A 17,025-nucleotide genomic window follows, 5' to 3' on the forward strand; every position below is an offset into this window, starting at 1 on the left:
CTCCGGAGACAATCCCAACCTCCCCGCTCTCCTCTCCACGTAACTGAACTACCTTTGTTCCCGGTCCAAGGTCTTGTTATTGCCGTTACAACACAGAACAGAACAGCAGAGAAACAGGCCAGCCGTGATGCCCCAGAAAGCGACGCAGCTTCTTGTTAGATCAACTGCTCTGCCACGTCTGCATGAAACTGCAGAGAGTTGGGGATGCAGAAACCGGCCTCCTGTCCATGGACTTCCCTTGCTGTCCCGGTAAAGCAGCCAGAATAATCCCAGACTCCAACCGCCCTGGGCGTTCTCTCTTGTCCCCCTCCCATTGGGCAGAAGATGCACCTAGCACCAGGCTCCGCACTGTCTCTGACGCGCTGTTATAAGACTATTGAATGGTCCCCCGGTAGAATAAGACGGACTCTTGACCCGCACTCTCTCTATAACCGCAACGCGTTGTTCTGCGTTCTGTTACTGCTTTCCCTTGCACTATCTCAATGCACCGTGTAATGAAACGATCTATATGTATGGAGCACAATGTTTTTCATGATACCCCAATTCGTGTGACAATAATAAACCGATTTACTGACGTTCTCTACAGGCCGTTGGCAGAGTTACTGCGAAGACGACAGAAGGATGGGCAGAAGAAAGTGGATGGTCAGTGACATTTGGATCTGTGTTGCCATTTCCCATACCACCGGCAGGCTCCCGAGACAGGGGACATCAGAAAACACGAACTCGAGACTCTGCAGATGCTATAACACACACAAAACGCTGGATGGACTCAGGAGGTCGGGGAATAAGCAGTCAATGTTTCGGGGCGAGACGCTTCATCAGGACTGGGAAGCCAGAATACAAAGGTGGGGGGAGGGGATGGAGTACAGGTAATAGGTGAGACCAGCTGAGGGGAAGGTGATGGGGAGGAGTACAGGTGATAGGTCAGACCAGGAGAGGGGGAAGATGGTGAATCTGTGGAATTCATGGCCACAGACAGTTGTGGAGGCCAAGTCATTGGGGATATTTAAAGCAGAGGTTGATAGATTCTTGATTAGTCAGGGCATCAAAGGTTACGGGGAGAAGGCAGGAGAATGGGGCCGAGAGGGAAAATAAATCAGCCTTGATGGACGGATGAAGCAGACTCGATGGACAGAATGGCCTAATTCTGTTACCATGTCGAATGTTTGTATGGACCTTTGGATTCTCACCACCCTCCACCTCAGTCATCTCAGGAGACTCAACCCCAACAGAGCAGAGACATGGAGTGACAAGCTCGTGGTTCCCTGAAGATGGTGTCACAGGGAGACAGGGTGGAGAAGAAGGCAGCTTCCTGGAAAAGCACCTCCCTGAAGCTCCCACATCCTTCCTATAATGAGGTGACCAGAACTGAACACCATACTCCAAGCCAGCCTTGCCGAAGGGTCTCAGCCAGAAACATTGACTGTACTCTTTTCCATAGATGCTGCCTGGCCTGCTGAGTTCCTCCAGCGTTCTGTGTGTGTGCTGCCCAATATTCCAAGTCAGGGCCAGATGCAGGATCTCATACGACGAATATCCGTTTCCCACTCACTGATGCTGCTCGACTCGCTGAGTTCCTCCAACAGGTTGTGTGTTGCTCCATGTTCCAGAGTCTGCTGTCTCTCCTGTGTCTCCTCTAGACATCAGCCGTCCTGCAGTCCTGGTTAATATTCATCCCACTGGTACTAACACCTGCTGTCCTGGTTAATACTGATCCCACTGGTTAATACTCATCCCACTGGTTAATATTCATCTCACTGGTACTAACACCTGCTGTCCTGGTTAATACTGATCCCACTGGTTAATACTCATCCCACTGGTTAATATTCATCTCACTGGTACTAACACCTGCTGTCCTGGTTAATACTGATCCCACTGGTTAATACTCATCCCACTGGTTAATATTCATCCCACTGGTACTAACACCTGCTGTCCTGGGTAATACTGATCCCACTGGTTAATATTCATCCCACTGGTACTAACACCTGCTGTCCTGGTTAATACTCATCCCACTGGTTAATACTCATCCCACTGGTACTAACGCCTGCTGTCCTGGGTAATACTGATCCCACTGGTTAATACTCATCCCACTGGTACTAACACCTGCTGTCCTGGGTAATACTCATCCTGCAGGTACTCACACCACTCGTCCAGTCACTACGTTACTGTTTGTTCCTCGATGCTTCAGCCAGAATCCATTCACAGTTGCATAGGTTGTGAAGTCGTCGTGGGAGTTAGAGGTTTAAAGATTAAAGATTAGCTTTACTTGCCATATTTGCACCAAAACCTACACTGAAATGTCAGGGTGGAGGAGCAGCACCTTAGATTCCAATTGTGTGGCCTCCAAATGATGGTATGAAGCAACACACATCAAAGTTGCTGGTGAACGCAGCAAGCCAGGCAGCATCTCTAGGAAGAGGTGCAGTCGACGTTTCAGGCCAAGACCCTTCGTCAGGACTAACTGAAGGAAGAGTGAGTAAGGGATTTGAAAGTTGGAGGGGGAGGGGGAGATCCAAAATGATAGGAGAAGACAGGAGGGGGAGGGATGGAGCCAAGAGCTGGACAGGTGATTGGCAAAAGGGGATACGAGAGGATCATGGGACAGGAGGTCCGGGAAGAAAGACGGAGGGGGGGGTGACCCAGAGGATGGGCAAGAGGTATATTCAGAGGGACAGAGGGAGAAAAAGGAGAGTGAGAGAAAGAATGTGTGCATAAAAAAGAGTAACAGATGGGGTACGAGGGGGAGGTGGGGCCTAGCGGAAGTTAGAGAAGTCGATGTTCATGCCATCAGGTTGGAGGCTACCCAGACAGAATATAAGGTGTTGTTCCTCCAACCTGAGTGTGGCTTCATCTTTACAGTAGAGGAGGCCGTGGATAGACATGTCAGAATGGGAATGGGATGTGGAATTAAAATGTGTGGCCACTGGGAGATCCTGCTTTCTCTGTTTTGCTGAACACCTACGCTCTGTCTGCCAGAGAAAGCAGGATCTCCCAGTGGCCACACATTTTAATTCCACATCCCATTCCCATTCTGACATGTCTATCCACGGCCTCCTCTACTGTAAAGATGAAGCCACACTCAGGTTGGAGGAACAACACCTTATATTCCGTCTGGGTAGCCTCCAACCTGATGGCATGAACATCGACTTCTCTAACTTCCGCTAAGGCCCCACCTCCCCCTCGTACCCCATCTATTACTTATTTTTATACACACATTCTTTCTCTCACTCTCCTTTTTCTCCCTCTGTCCCTCTGAATATACCCCTTGCCCATCCTCTGGGTTCCCCCCCTCCTTGTCTTTCTTCCCGGACCTCCTGTCCCATGATCCTCTCGTATCCCCTTTTGCCTATCACCTGTCCAGCTCTTGGCTCCATCCCTCCCCCTCCTGTCTTCTCCTATCATTTTGGATCTCCCCCTCCCCCTCCAACTTTCAAATCCCTTACTCACTCTTCCTTCAGTCAGTCCTGAAGAAGGGTCTCGGCCTGTAACGTCGACTGCACCTCTTCCTAGAGATGCTGCCCGGCCTGCTGCGTTCACCAGCAACTTTTATGTGTGTTGCTTGAATTTCCAGCATCTGCAGAATTCCTGTTGTGATGGTATGAATATTGATTTCTCCTCCCGGTAAATTTCCCTCCCCCTCCCCTCCCCTCCCCATTATGACTTTTTACCTCTCCTCATCTGTCTATCACCTCCCCCTGGGTCGTCTCCTCCTTCCTTTTATCCTATGGTCCACTCTCCTCTCCTGTCAGATTCCTTCTTCTCCAGCCCTTCACCTTTCACCTCCCAGCTAGCCTCCCCCCACCCTTTTATTCTGGCATCTTCCCCCTTCCTTTCCAGTCCCGAAGAAGGGTCTCGGCCCAGAACGTTGACTGTCTCTTCATTGCCACAGATGCTGCCTGACCGCAGAGATCCTCCAGCATTTTGTTTGTGTTGCAGTGAAGTGTGTCGTTTGCTTCAACAACCAGCACAGGCCGAGGATGTGCTGGGGGCAGCCCACAAGTGTTGCCATGCTTCTGTCACCAACATAGCGTCCTGAAAACGTGCTGACCCTAACCGTATATCTTTAGACTGTGGGAAGGTACTGGAAGGCGCACACAGTCACAGGGCAGAACGTATAACCTCCATATAGAAAGTGGTGGGAATTGAACCCAGGTTGCTGGTGTCAGAATAATGTCGCACTAACCGTGGTAAGTCTGGATTTAGTCCTTGTGATGCCTCATTGACCCCAACTCCACCTCTGTCGGCAGGTTCGGGCAATCTCTCTGATATCAAGGGCAGGGCCGTGAACGAGATGATGGAGAGAATCAAAAGTGGAGTGGTCCTCAAGCCCACAAAGAGGAAGACAGAGGTATGACAGAAACCGCAAGTGTCATGGGAGGCCACTGTGCCCATCCACGTCCGTCCTAGCTCTTTCACAGGGCCCTAGTCCTTTCCCAGAGTCATAGAATTGTGAAACAGTGCAGCACAGAAGCCCTTTGGCCCATCGGGTCAATGCTGAACTATTAACCTGCTGAGTCCCATTGACCCTCACTACTGAGACCACAGGCCTCCATACTCCTCCCGTCCGTGCACCTGGCCAAATTTCCCCAAACTGTTGAATTCAAACCCACATCTATCACTTGCATTGGCAGACTCTCACCACCCTCTGAGTGAAGAAGCCATCCTTCATGTTCCCCTTAAACATTTCACCTTTCACCCTTCACCCTTAACCCATGACCTGCCAAAATTTCCCTGATTAATCTCTTCAGAAGCACTTCCGTGGATTCTGATTTCACGGACCGTGCAGGAGCAGCAGCCCCCTGATCGGGGACTGGCAAGGAGGCCATTCGGCCCATCAGACCTGCCGCCGTTCAGCACGCTCATGGCTAATCTGCCCCAGAGTTAGAAGGAGAATCGGGTTTATTGTTGGGGAACCCGGGACAAGGATGCTGCCAGGCATTACAGTGCAATGCTACCCTGCAATGAAGATGGTACCAATACGTGGTGAGTCTCTGTGAGCAGCTCTGGGAATCGCCAGGCATTCCCATTAGGCACAGCCAACAAACTTCTGAATGCACTGTGAACCCGTGAATATTACCTCACTATCTTTCCTCTCTTTGCACTACTAATTAAATTTAATTCTTTATGTATACTTTTGATTGTAATTTATCGTTTTTTATGGTATTGCACTGCTGCAACAAAACAACGAATGTCATGACGTGCCGGGGATATGAACCCTGGTCCCGGTTCTGATAGGGCTGCGACCGGCTCTCTGGCCCGGCTGACCAGTCTCTTCTGCTTCCATCCCCGCATGCAGATCACGGACACAAAGCCTTCCGACACGGACAGCAAGGGGTCAGCCGTGGTGGAACTCCAAGGAATTCTGGTAGGTGATCCACGGGGAAGAGGTGGGGCCAGTGCTGGGTCAGAGGGTGAGGGGGCAGGGGGTGAATGGAGAGGGGTCAGAGGGTGAGGAGGCAGGGGCCAAATGGAAAGGGATCAGAGGGTGAGGGAGCAGGGGGTGAATGGAGAGGGGTCAAAGGGTGAAGAGCAGGTGGTGAATGGAGAGGGGACAGAGGGTGAGGGGCAGGGGGTGAATGGAGAGGGGACCCCCCCCCTCCAGAGACAGGCAGGTCACACACCCTATGTGCGCCCCACCATGGGCACCATCCTGACAGAGGGTAGTGCAAATCATTGGGTGCTGGCAGAGAATGTGATCAACTGCGTCAGAGGAAGTGGGGGAGAGGTTGCCATGGTCTTGATCAAAGGTCAAAGTGTACAGTTAATTAATTATCAAAGGACATTCAGTATATGTCTCCAAGTATTTACAGGGATGTTGCCAGAAATGGAGGACCAAAGTGAAAAGGCAAGATTAAATAGGTTAGGACTTTATTCCTTGGAACATAAAAGATTGAGAGGAGATTTGATGGAGGTATACAAAATTATGAGGGGTGTAGACTGGGTAAATGCAAGCAGGCTTTTTCCCACTAAATTTGGCTACAACTCGAGGTCATGGGTTAAGGGTGAAGGGTGAAATGTTTAAGGGGAGCACGAGGGAGAACTTCTTCATTCCAATGACATGGGTAGGAAAAGGGAGGAGATCCTGAAAACAGACAATAGGGAGTTAGGAAGGAAGTTGAGAAGCAGGACCTCAGAGGTAGTAATCTCGGGATTACTGCCTGTGCCATGCAACAGTGAGTATAGGAATAGAGTGAGGTGGAGGATAAATGCGTGGCTGAGGGATTGGAGCAGGGGGCAGGGATTCAGATTTCTGGATCACTGGGATCTCCTTTAGGGCAGGTGTGACCTGTACAAAAAGGACGGGTTGCACTTGAATCCCAGGGGGACCAATGTCCTGGCGGGGAGGTTTGCTAAGGCTATTGGGGAAAGTTTAAACTAGAATCGCTGGGGGGTGGGATTTGAACTGAAGAGACAGAGGAAGGGGTGGTTGACTCACAAATAGAGAGAGCTTGTAGACAGTGCGAAGGGGAGGATAGGCAGGTGATAGAGACGGGATGCGCTCAGACCAATGGTTTGAGGTGTGTCTATTTTAATGCAAGGAGTATTACGAACAAAGCAGATGAGCTTAGAGCGTGAATCAGTACTTGGAGCTGTGATGTTGTGGGCATTACAGAGACTTGGATAGCTCAGGGACAGGAATGGTTACTTCAAGTGCCAGGTTTTACATATTTCAGAAAGGACAGGGAGGGAGGCAAAAGAGGTGGGGGCGTGGCACTGTTGATCAGAGATAGTGTCACGGCTGCAGAAAAGGAGGAAGACATGGAGGGATTGTTTACTGAATCTCTGTGGGTGGAAGTTAGGAATAGGAAGGTGTCAATAACGCTACTGGGTGTTTTTTATAGACCACCCAATATAACAGGGACATCAAGGAGCAGATAGGGAGACAGATTCTGGAAAAGTGTAATAATAACAGGGTTGTTGTGATGGGAGATTTTAATTTCCCAAATATTGATTGGTATCTCCTTAGAGCAAGGGGTTTAGATGGGGTGGAGTTTGTTAGGTGTGTTCAGGAAGGTTTCTTGACACAATATGAAGATAAGCCTACAAGAGGAGAGGCTGTACTCAATCTGGTATTGGGAAATGAACCTGGTCAGGTGTCAGGTCTCTTAGTGGGAGAGCATTTTAGAGATAGTGATCACAATTCTATCTCCTTTACCATATCATTGGAGAGGGATAGGAACAGACAATTAGGAAAGTGTTTAATTGGAGTAAGGGGAAGTATGAGGCTATCAGGCAGGAACTTGGAAGCATAAATTGGGAACAGATGTTCTCAGGGGAAAGTACGGAAGAAGTGTGGCAAATGTTCAGGGGATATTTGCTTGGCGTTTTGCACAGGTACGTTCCAATGAGACAGGAAGGATGGTAGGGTACAGGAACCATGGTGTACAAAGGTTGTTGAAAATCTAGTCAAGAGAAAAAGAAAAGTTTATGAAAGTTTAAAAAAACCAGGTAATGATAGAGATCTGGAAGATTACAAGGCTAGCACGAAGGAGCTTAAGAAGGAAATTAGGAGAGCCAGAAGGGGCCATGAGAAGGCCTTGGCGGGCAGGATTAAGGAAAGCCCCAAGGTATTCTACAAGTATATGAAGAGCAAAAGGATAAGATGTGAGAGAATAGGACCAATCAAGTGTGACAGTGGGAAAGTGTGTATGGAACCGAAAGAGATAGCAGCGGTATTTAATGAATACTTTGCTTCAGTATTCACTACGAAAAAGGATCTTGGTGATCCTGCAGATGCTGGAAATTCAAGCAACACACATCAAAGTTTGATGTGTGTTGGTGATTGTAGGGATGACTTACAGCGGATTGAAAAGGTTGAGCATATTGATATTAAGAAAGAGAATGTGCTTGAGCTTTTGGAAAGCACCAAGTTGGATAAGTCACTGGAACCGGACGAGATGTACCCCAGGCTACTGTAGGAGGTGAGAGAAGAGATTGCTGAGCCTCTGGTGATGATCTTTGCATTATCAATGGGGATGGGAGAGGTTACGGCGGATTGGAGGGTTGCAGTTGTTCCCTTATTCAATGAAGGGAGTAGAGATAGCCCAGGAAATTATAGACCAATGAGTCTTACCTCAGTGGTTGGTAAGTTGATGGAAAAGATCCTGAGAGGCAGAATTAATGAACATTTGAAGAGGCATAATATGATTAGGAATAGTCAACATGGCTTTGTCAAAGGCAGGTCATGCCTTACGAGCCTGATTGAATTTTTTGAGGGTGTGACTAAACATCTGGCTGAAGGAAGAGCAGTAGATGTAGTGTATATCGATTTCAGCAAGGCATTTGATAAGGTACTCCATGCAAGGCTTATTGAGAAAGTAAGGAGGCTTTAGATCCAAGGGAACATTGCTTTGTGGATTCAGAAGTCAAAGAGTGATTATAGATGGGTCATATTCTGCATGGAGGTTGGTGACCAGTGGTGTGCCTGAGGGATCTGTTCTAGGACCCCTTCTTTTCACGATTTTTATAAATGACCTGGATGAGGAAGTGGAGAGATGGGTTAGTAAATTTGCTGATGACACAAGGGTTGGGGTGTTGTGGATAGTGTGAATGGCTGTCAGAGGTTATAGCGGGACATTGATAGGATGCAAAACTGGACTGAGAAGTGGCAGATGGAGTTCAACCCAGATAAATGTGAGGTGGTTCATTTTGGTAGATCAAATATGAATGCAGAATGTAGTATTACTGGTAAGACTCTTGGCAGTGTGGAAGATCAGAGGGATCTTGCTGTCCGAGTCCATAGGACACTTAAAGCTGCTACGCGAGTCAACTCTGTGGTTAAGAAGGCATACGGTGCATTGGCCTTCATCAACCGTGGGATTGAGTTTAGGAGCCGAGAGGTAATGTTGCAGTTATATAGGACCCTAGTCAGATCCCACTTGGAGTACTGTGCTCAGTTCCGGTTGCCTCACTACAGGAAGGATGTGGAAACCATAGAAAGGATGCAGAAGAGATTTACAAGGATGTTGCCTGGATTGGAGAACATGCCTTATGAGAATAGGTTGAGTGAACTCGGCCTTTTCTCCTTAGAGTGACGGAGGATGAGAGATGACCTGATAGAGGTGTATAAGATGATGAGAGTCATTGATCGTGTGGATAGTCAGGGATTTTTTCCTGGCTGAGATGGCTAACACAAGATGGCACAATTTTAAGGTGCTTGGAAGTAGATACAGAGGAGATGTCAGGGGTAATTTTTTTACTCAGAGAGTGGTGAGTGTGTGGAATGGGCTGCCAGCAACAGTGGTGGAGGCGGATACGATAGCGTCTTTTAAGAGACACCTGGACAGGTATATGGAGCTTAGAAAAATAGAGGGCTATAGGTAACCCTCGGTAATTTCTAAAGTAAGGACATGTTTGGCACAGCTTTCTGGGCTGGAGGGCCTGTATTGTGCTGTAGGTTTCCTCTGGTTTTATGTTTCTATGATACAGACTAGGTGGGCCAAATGGTCTGTTTCTGTGCTGTCTTTTTCTATAACTCTGACAGTATACTACCCTGAGATTCTTTCACAGTCAATACAAAGAAACACAATAGAATCAATGCATTCATTCGGAGGTCTCTCTCCATCCAGCAACAGGGCAGAGGACTGGTTGGTGAGATGCTGGGAAAGGGAGTCCTGTAGAACAGAGGAAGCTCGAAGCACAAGTACATGGTTCCCTGATGGGTAGACAGACTGGTGAAGGAGGCTTGTGACACACAGTCAGGGCACTGAGTATAGGAACTGAGACATTTTGTTGCAGTTGTATGAGATGTTGCTGAAGCCACCCTTGGAGTATTGTGAAGCATTTCGGTCACCCTGTTACAGGAAAGATATCATCTTTCTGCTTGCACCTACCCTACCCATACTCCTCATGAATTTGTGTACTGTACCTCTCTCAGATCACCCTCATTCTCTTATGTTTCAGGGAATTAAGTGCTAACCTAATCAATCTTTCCCTATAACTCAGGTCCTCAAGTCCCACCAACATCCTTGTAAATTTTCTCTGTACTTTTTCAATCTTATTGACATCTTTCCTGTAGGTAGGTGACCAAAGCTGTACACAATACTCCAAATTAGCCTCAGCAACCTCTTATACAACTTTAACGTGACATCCCATCTCCGGTACTCAATACTATACTATTCTATAGATTTATTGAAAATAAATAGGCACGTGGCCAAGTGGTTAGGGCGTTGGGCTCACGATCTGAAGGTCGTGGGTTCAAGTCTTGGCCAAGGCAGTGTGTTGTGTCTTTGAGCAAGGAACTTAACCACACACTGCTCCAGTCCACCCAGCTGAAAATGGTTACCGGCAAATGCTGGGGGTTAACCTCGCGATAGACTGGCATCCCATCTGGGGGGAGCCTCGTATTCTCAGTCGCTTCACACACAGAAACCAGCATAAGCACCGGCCTGATGGGCCACAAGGCTCGGGACAGACTTTGACTTTGATATGCTGACATATATGTACTTTGATAATAAATTCACTTTGACTCTGAAGCCCCATGTGCTGAACGGTTTCTGTACAACCCTGTGCCTGTGACACCATTTTCACATTATGGACCTGTATTTCCCTTTGTTCCACCTCACTCCTCTCAGCCCTACCATTCACCATGTAATTTCTACCCTGGTTTGTCCTCCCAAAGTTCAACACCTCACACTTGTCTGCATTAATTAAATTAGAGTAATTAAACCAATCCAAAATTAGACACAATAAGTCAGGTATGAAATGAGGGGAAAGTTGGAACACACACATCTGGTTCAGTCATGCCTTGAGGGGAGGGATTCTGCCGCATTCTGTGTGTGACTTCAGACGCAAGTGCTGTCTCCTCACATCGAGGTGGATGGGCAGTGAGTAAAGAAATGTAAACGTGTCCGGCAGAACATGATGGGAAAGAGGAACGTCCGGCAGAAGAGCTGGAGAAATGACAAGAGACAGAACGAGCTGGACACTATCCTCCAGAGGCGCAGGAAGGTGACAGACACGACAGCAGGGCCCAAGGAGCAGGCAGAGGATCGAGGTATGGACCGTGGAGGAGGAGGGTTGGGGAGCAGGGAGGGAGGGACAGAGGATCAAGGAATGGACCATGGATGAGGAGGGTTGGGGAGCAGGGAGGGAGGGATGAGGATCGATGTATGGACTGCGGAGGAGGAGGCTTGGGGAGCTGGGAGGGAGGGACTGAGGATCGAGGTACGGACCATGGATGAGGAGGGTTGGGGAGCAGGGAGGGAGGGAGTGGGAGGGAAGTACAGAGGATCGAGGTATGAACTGCAGAGGAGGAGGAGGGTTGCGGAGCAGGGAGGGAGTGGGAGGGAGGGATGAGGATCGAGGTACGGACCGCGGAGGAGGAGGGTTGGGGAGCAGGGAGGGAGGGACTGAGGATCGAGGTACGGACCGCGGAGGAGGAGGGTTGGGGAGCAAGGAGGGAGTGGGAGGGAGGGACAGAGGATCGAGGTGCAGACTGCGGAGGAGGAAGGTTAGGGAGCAGGGAGGGAGGAAGGGAGTGGGAGAGAGGGACGAGGATCAAGATACGGACCATGGATGAGAGGATTGAGGAGCAGGGAGGGACAGAGGATCGAGGTAGGAACACAGATGAGGGGGGTTGACGAGTGAGGGACAGAGGATCAAGGTACGGACCGCGGAGGAGGAGGGTTGGGGAGCAGGGAGGGAGGGAGTGGGAGGGAGAGACAGAGGATCGAGGTACGGACCGCGGATGAGGAGGGTTGGGGAGCAGGGACGGAGGGATGAGGATCGAGTTACGGACCGCAGATGAGGAGGGTTGAGGAGCAGGGAGGGAGGGATGAGGATCGAGGTATGGACAGTGGATGAGGAGGGTTGGGGAGCAGGGAGAGAGGGATGAGGATCGAGTTACGGACCGCGGATGAGGAGGGTTGAGGAGCAGGGAGGGAGGGATGAGGATCGAGGTATGGACAGCGGATGAGGAGGGTTGGGGAGCAGGGAGGGAGTGGGAGGGAGGGACAGAGGATCGAGGTACGGACCGCGGATGAGGAGGGTTGAGGAGCAGGGAGGGAGGGATGAGGATTGAGGTACGGACCGCGGATGAGGAGGGTTGGGGAGCAGGGAGAGAGGGATGAGGATCGAGGTACGGACCGCGGATGAGGAGGGTTGGGGAGCAGGGAGGGAGTGGGAGGGAGGGACAGAGGATCGAGGTACGGACCGCGGATGAGGAGGGTTGGGGAGCAGGGAGCGAGGGAGTGGGAGGGAGGGACAGAAGATCGAGGTACGAACAGAGGATGAGGAGGGTTGAGGAGCAGGGAGGGAGGGACGAGGATTGAGGTACGGACCGCGGATGAGGAGGGTTGGGGAGCAGGGAGAGAGGGATGAGGATCGAGGTACGGACAGCGGATGAGGAGGGTTGGGGAGCTGGGAGGGAGGGACAGAGGATCAATGTATGGACCGCGGAGGAGGAGGGTTGGGGAGCAGGGAGTGAGGGATGAGGATCGAGGTATGGACTGCGGATGAGGAGGGTTGGGGAGCTGGGAGGGAGGGACAGAGGATTTAGGTATGGACCGCGGATGAGGAGGGTTGGGGAGCAGGGAGGGAGAGAGTGGGACAGAGGGATGAGGATCGAGGTATGAACCGCGGAGAAGGAGGGTTGGGGAGCTCGGAGGGAGGGACAGAGGATCAATGTATGGACCGCGGAGGAGGAGGGTTGGGGAGCAGGGAGAGAGGGATGAGGATCAAGGTATGGACAGCGGATGAGGAGGGTTGAGGAGCAGGGAGTGAGGGATGAGGATCGAGGTATGGACTGCGGATGAGGAGGGTTGGGGAGCTGGGAGGGAGGGACAGAGGATCGAGGTACGGACAGTGGAGGAGGAGGGTTGGGGAGCAGGGAGGGAAGGAGTGGGAGGGAGGGACAGAGAATCGAGGTACGGACCATGGAGGAGGAGGGTTGGGGAGCAGGGAGGGAGGGACAGAGGATCGAGGTATGGACTGTGGAGGAGGAGGGTTGGGGAGCAGGGAGGGAGGGAGTGGGAGGGAGGGACAGAGGATCGAGGTACGGACCGTGGAGGAGGAGGGTTGGGGAGCAGGGAGGGAGGGACAGAGGATCGAGGTACGGACCGCAGAGGACGAGGGTTGGGGAACAGGGAGAGAGGGAGTGGGAGGGAGGGGGGGACAGAGGATCAATGTATGGACCGCGGAGGAGGAGGGTTGGGGAGCAGGGAGGGAGGGAGTGGGACGGAGGGATGAGGATCGAGGTATGGACCGCAGATGAGGAGGGTTGAGGAGCAGGGAGGGAGGGAGTGGGAGGGAGGGACAGAGGATCGAGATATGGACTGCAGATGAGGAGGGTTGAGGAGCAGGGAAAGAGGGAGTGGGACTCATAAGGAATTTTGGGCTCTGATGTTTGATCCAAGGTTCTTTCGGAAGTCAAGAAAGAGGCACAACATTTGTTGTTTCATGATGGTTTTACTAAATGTTAATACAACAAAGAGAATTGGAAACAGGGAGAAACACAGAGGCGATAGGGGGAAGAAAGAGGTAAAGAAGGTAGCCCAACATGTCCAGTCTTTCTTATATCATAGATAAGAGACATTCCATTCAAATTTATAGGTAAGAATTAACCAATCAGATAACCCCCACTCAAATCATTTTTATTTATTTTTTGTATTGAGATACAGAGTGGAACGAGCCCCTCGAACCAGTCGCTCAGCAAGCTCCCATTTATCCCCAGACTAATCACAGGACAATTTACAATCACCAATTAACCTACCAAACGGTACATCTTTGGACCCACGCAGTCACAGGGAGAACATACAAACTCCTGACAGTCAGTCGTGGGAAATGAACCTGGGCTTCTGGCACTGTAAAGCATTGTGATAACCGAGAAGCATCATGCTGCCCCAGTACGATACCAAGAAGGTTCCAGAATCTTACAAAGAACTGTAAAAATCACTAAGAGACGCTGTGAACAATTGCACATACATACTGTGACCGCTAGGGGACAGACCAAACAATTACTGTACCTGTATATGGGTAGTTATATAAAATACAACCAGGTATACAGTTGAACTGCACAGAAAATAACAATTATACAGTCTAATCCAACAGGAACAGACAGAGAGGCAGGGTGGGAGAATGGAGAGACTTAACTTTCCCCACACAGAGGGTGGTGGGTTGCCAAAGGAAGTGGTTGAAGTGGGTATAACTGCGACATTTAATGAATATTTGGACAGATACACAGATAGTGAAAGTTCGGAAGGATACGAGTAATGGGACTAGCTCGGAACGGTAGTTGGCACAGAGCATGTGGGCTGAAGGGGCTGAGTCCAAGTTGTACCACTCTGTAACTCTGAGAGAGTTGAGGTACGGAATTAACAGTCTCATTCAGCGAACAAAGAAGTTGGAAAAGGAAATTGACCCGATCCCGTCCAATGTGATGGAGAGAGAGGGAAAGGGAGAGTGAAAGGAAAGAGGCGCGAGAGGGAAAGATAAGGAGGGAGATGAGAGAGAGAAATGTGATGAGATCAGCTTTATCAGTCACAAGTACATCGAAACATACAGTGAAATGCATTTTCGGTGTCAATAGCCAGCACAGTCCAAGGGTGTGCTGAGGGCAGCCCACACGTGTTGCCTCACATAGCATGCCCGTAATTCACCAACCCTGACTCGTACGTCTTGGAAATGTGGGAGGAAACCCACGCAGTGACAGTGAGAGGGTTCAAACTCCTTACAGGCAGTGCCGGGACCTGAACCCTGATTATCAGCACCGCAAATTATTGCAGGAGCCTCTGTGTTACCGAGCCGTCTCTGGCAAGAGGAGAGAGGTGAAAGAGAAAAAAAGTGAAGAGAGAGAGAGAGAGAGAGACAAAGATGGACAGACAGCCAGGAACAGAGACAGAGAAATACAGAGATGGAGGCCAAGAGCCAGAAAGAGAGAGAGTGACAGACAGAGAGAGAAAAGAGAGAGAGACACACAGACAGACCGACCGACCCCGGAATTCACCGTCGTGTGTCCCTGCCTCCCTAGGATCGGTGGTCCCACAGGAAGCCCAAGGAGAGCCCAAGGAGCCTGTCAGACAGGACAGAGTTTCCAACACCATCATCCCGGGGGAAGGGATCCGTCGTGTCAGCTGCATAAGGCAGAGCCGGAGAACCTCGGCCGTCATCGCTTTAAACCGTCGGGTGTCACAGCAGATGAGGAGACCAACATCAGAGCCTAACCAGCAGACAGAGGGTGGAGGGAGCTCCACCCAGGAAGGGTGAACCCACCACCACCCCTCCCCTCCCAATCCATTGGCAACACTACCCTCCTCACCACATAACCCTCCCCATCATCATCTCTCTGCACCATCACCCCTCCCCTCGCCACCATCTCCACTCGTCTTCCCACCACCATCACCAACGTTCCCTCCATTTTTTTTTAATGCTGTGCGGACCAACCATTGCTCAGAGCAGGAAATGTTTACACAGCACGAACACTTTAAAAAATATTATACAGTATAAGAGAAAATTCCAGATGCACGGCAACAAAGGCTATGTGCACGGGAGCATTTCAGTTACTGCGCGGCCGCACATTGTCACAGCTTAGAGGGAAGAGTGGACATCACCATCCCTCCGCCTCCTCACCATCACCTATCCCCATCCTCTCCAAATGCCACCACACCTCCTCACCATCAGAGCCACTCCTTCACACCCCAGTCCATCATCACCTCTCCCCTCGTCACCCACCCCACCACAATATATCTCCATCGCAGTCCCCTCCCCATCATCACCACTCTTCTCCCTGACACCGCGACCACCACCCCTCTCCATCACCACCCAGCCCTTCACCCACTCTCCTCCCATACCTCCTCCCCCCACATTGCACTTTTACCTCCCCCGTGTAAAACCCTCTTATCGTTGCCCCACCTCAAGCCACCCCCAACCCATGCACCACCCTCAGTACCCCCACCCCCCCAAAATCACCCGCATCCCACTTCCTGTTCCAGCCCACAGCCCCTCCTCTTCCCTTCCCGAACCCTTCACATCCATTCTGCCTTGACGCCCCATGCCTTGCTGAGAGGCACTGACAGCCCACCCGACATGTGCCCACCCCCATCACTCCAAATACTGACTGCAAAATTTAAGAGTGGTTTGGGTAAGTTGATGGATGGGAGAGGTGTGGAGGTCTGTGGTCCAGGTGCAGGTAGATGAGACTAGAAAGTTTGGCATGGATTAGATGGGCAGAAAGGCCTGTTTCCGTAGTATGAGTGCGGCTACCCCCACCTGTGGAAGCAGTGTACAGGGTGTATCTGCTGTATCGTTTGTTATCGCTGAATTGTCTGATGTGAAATTTTGTACGATGCGAAGACATAAAAATTAATATGAATTACAAAATAAATAAATAGTGCCAAAAAGATTAGTGAGGTGATGTTTACGAGATCATGGATCATCCAGACATCTGGTGGTGGAGGGAAAGAAGCTGTTCTTGAAACTTTGAGTGTGGGTCTTCAGGCTCCTCCATGATGGTAGCGATGAGAAGAGGACATGTCCTGGGTGATCAGAGTCCTTCATGATGAACACTGCCTCCTTGAGGCACGACCTGTTGAAGATGTTGAGGAGGATTGTGCCCATCCTCAGCCTCTTGCAAACCTACACTCTGGAGCCTCCACGCCAGGCAATGATACAACCAGTGAGAATGCTCTGCACTGTACAGCTGCAGATCACGGGCATTAATCCACCTTGCATCAATTTCACTCCAGATTGTTTGTAGTCATTTCTAGTACACAAGTTCGTGGGTTGTTCAGCCTTACAGCTTGGGGAAAGTATCAGTTTTTGAGTTTGGTGGTCCTGGTGTGGATGCTGTGTAACCTCCTCCCTAATTGGAGTGGGACAAAAAGTCATAGAGTGATAGAACACTATAGCACAGAAACAATAACTTCAACCCATCTAGTTTGTGCCAAAACCATTAATCGGCCTAATCCCAATGACCTGCTCCCGGGCCATAGCCGTCCACACCCCTCTCACACATGTACCTATCCAAACTCCACTTAAATGCTGAAATCAAACCTGTAACCACTACATGTACTGGCAGCTTGTTTCACA

At 50.3% G+C, this 17,025-nt stretch overlaps 1 protein-coding gene across 1 annotated transcript in view; it reads left to right on the plus strand.

The window, feature by feature from the left end:
• LOC134345023 (shootin-1-like) overlaps positions 1–17,025 on the plus strand; it is a 57,695-nt gene extending 40,670 nt beyond the window's left edge. Inside the window, exons 12-16 of the mRNA XM_063045156.1 lie at positions 587–642; positions 4,248–4,348; positions 5,297–5,365; positions 10,858–10,996; positions 14,969–17,025. Of these exons, the coding sequence (XP_062901226.1) occupies positions 587–642; positions 4,248–4,348; positions 5,297–5,365; positions 10,858–10,996; positions 14,969–15,204 (601 nt within the window). The 3' untranslated portion in view covers positions 15,205–17,025. The remainder of the gene's footprint in view (positions 1–586; positions 643–4,247; positions 4,349–5,296; positions 5,366–10,857; positions 10,997–14,968) is intronic.

The sequence above is a fragment of the Mobula hypostoma genome, chromosome 4, assembly GCF_963921235.1.
Source record: "Mobula hypostoma chromosome 4, sMobHyp1.1, whole genome shotgun sequence".
In the NCBI taxonomy this organism is placed as follows: Eukaryota; Metazoa; Chordata; class Chondrichthyes; order Myliobatiformes; family Myliobatidae; genus Mobula; species Mobula hypostoma.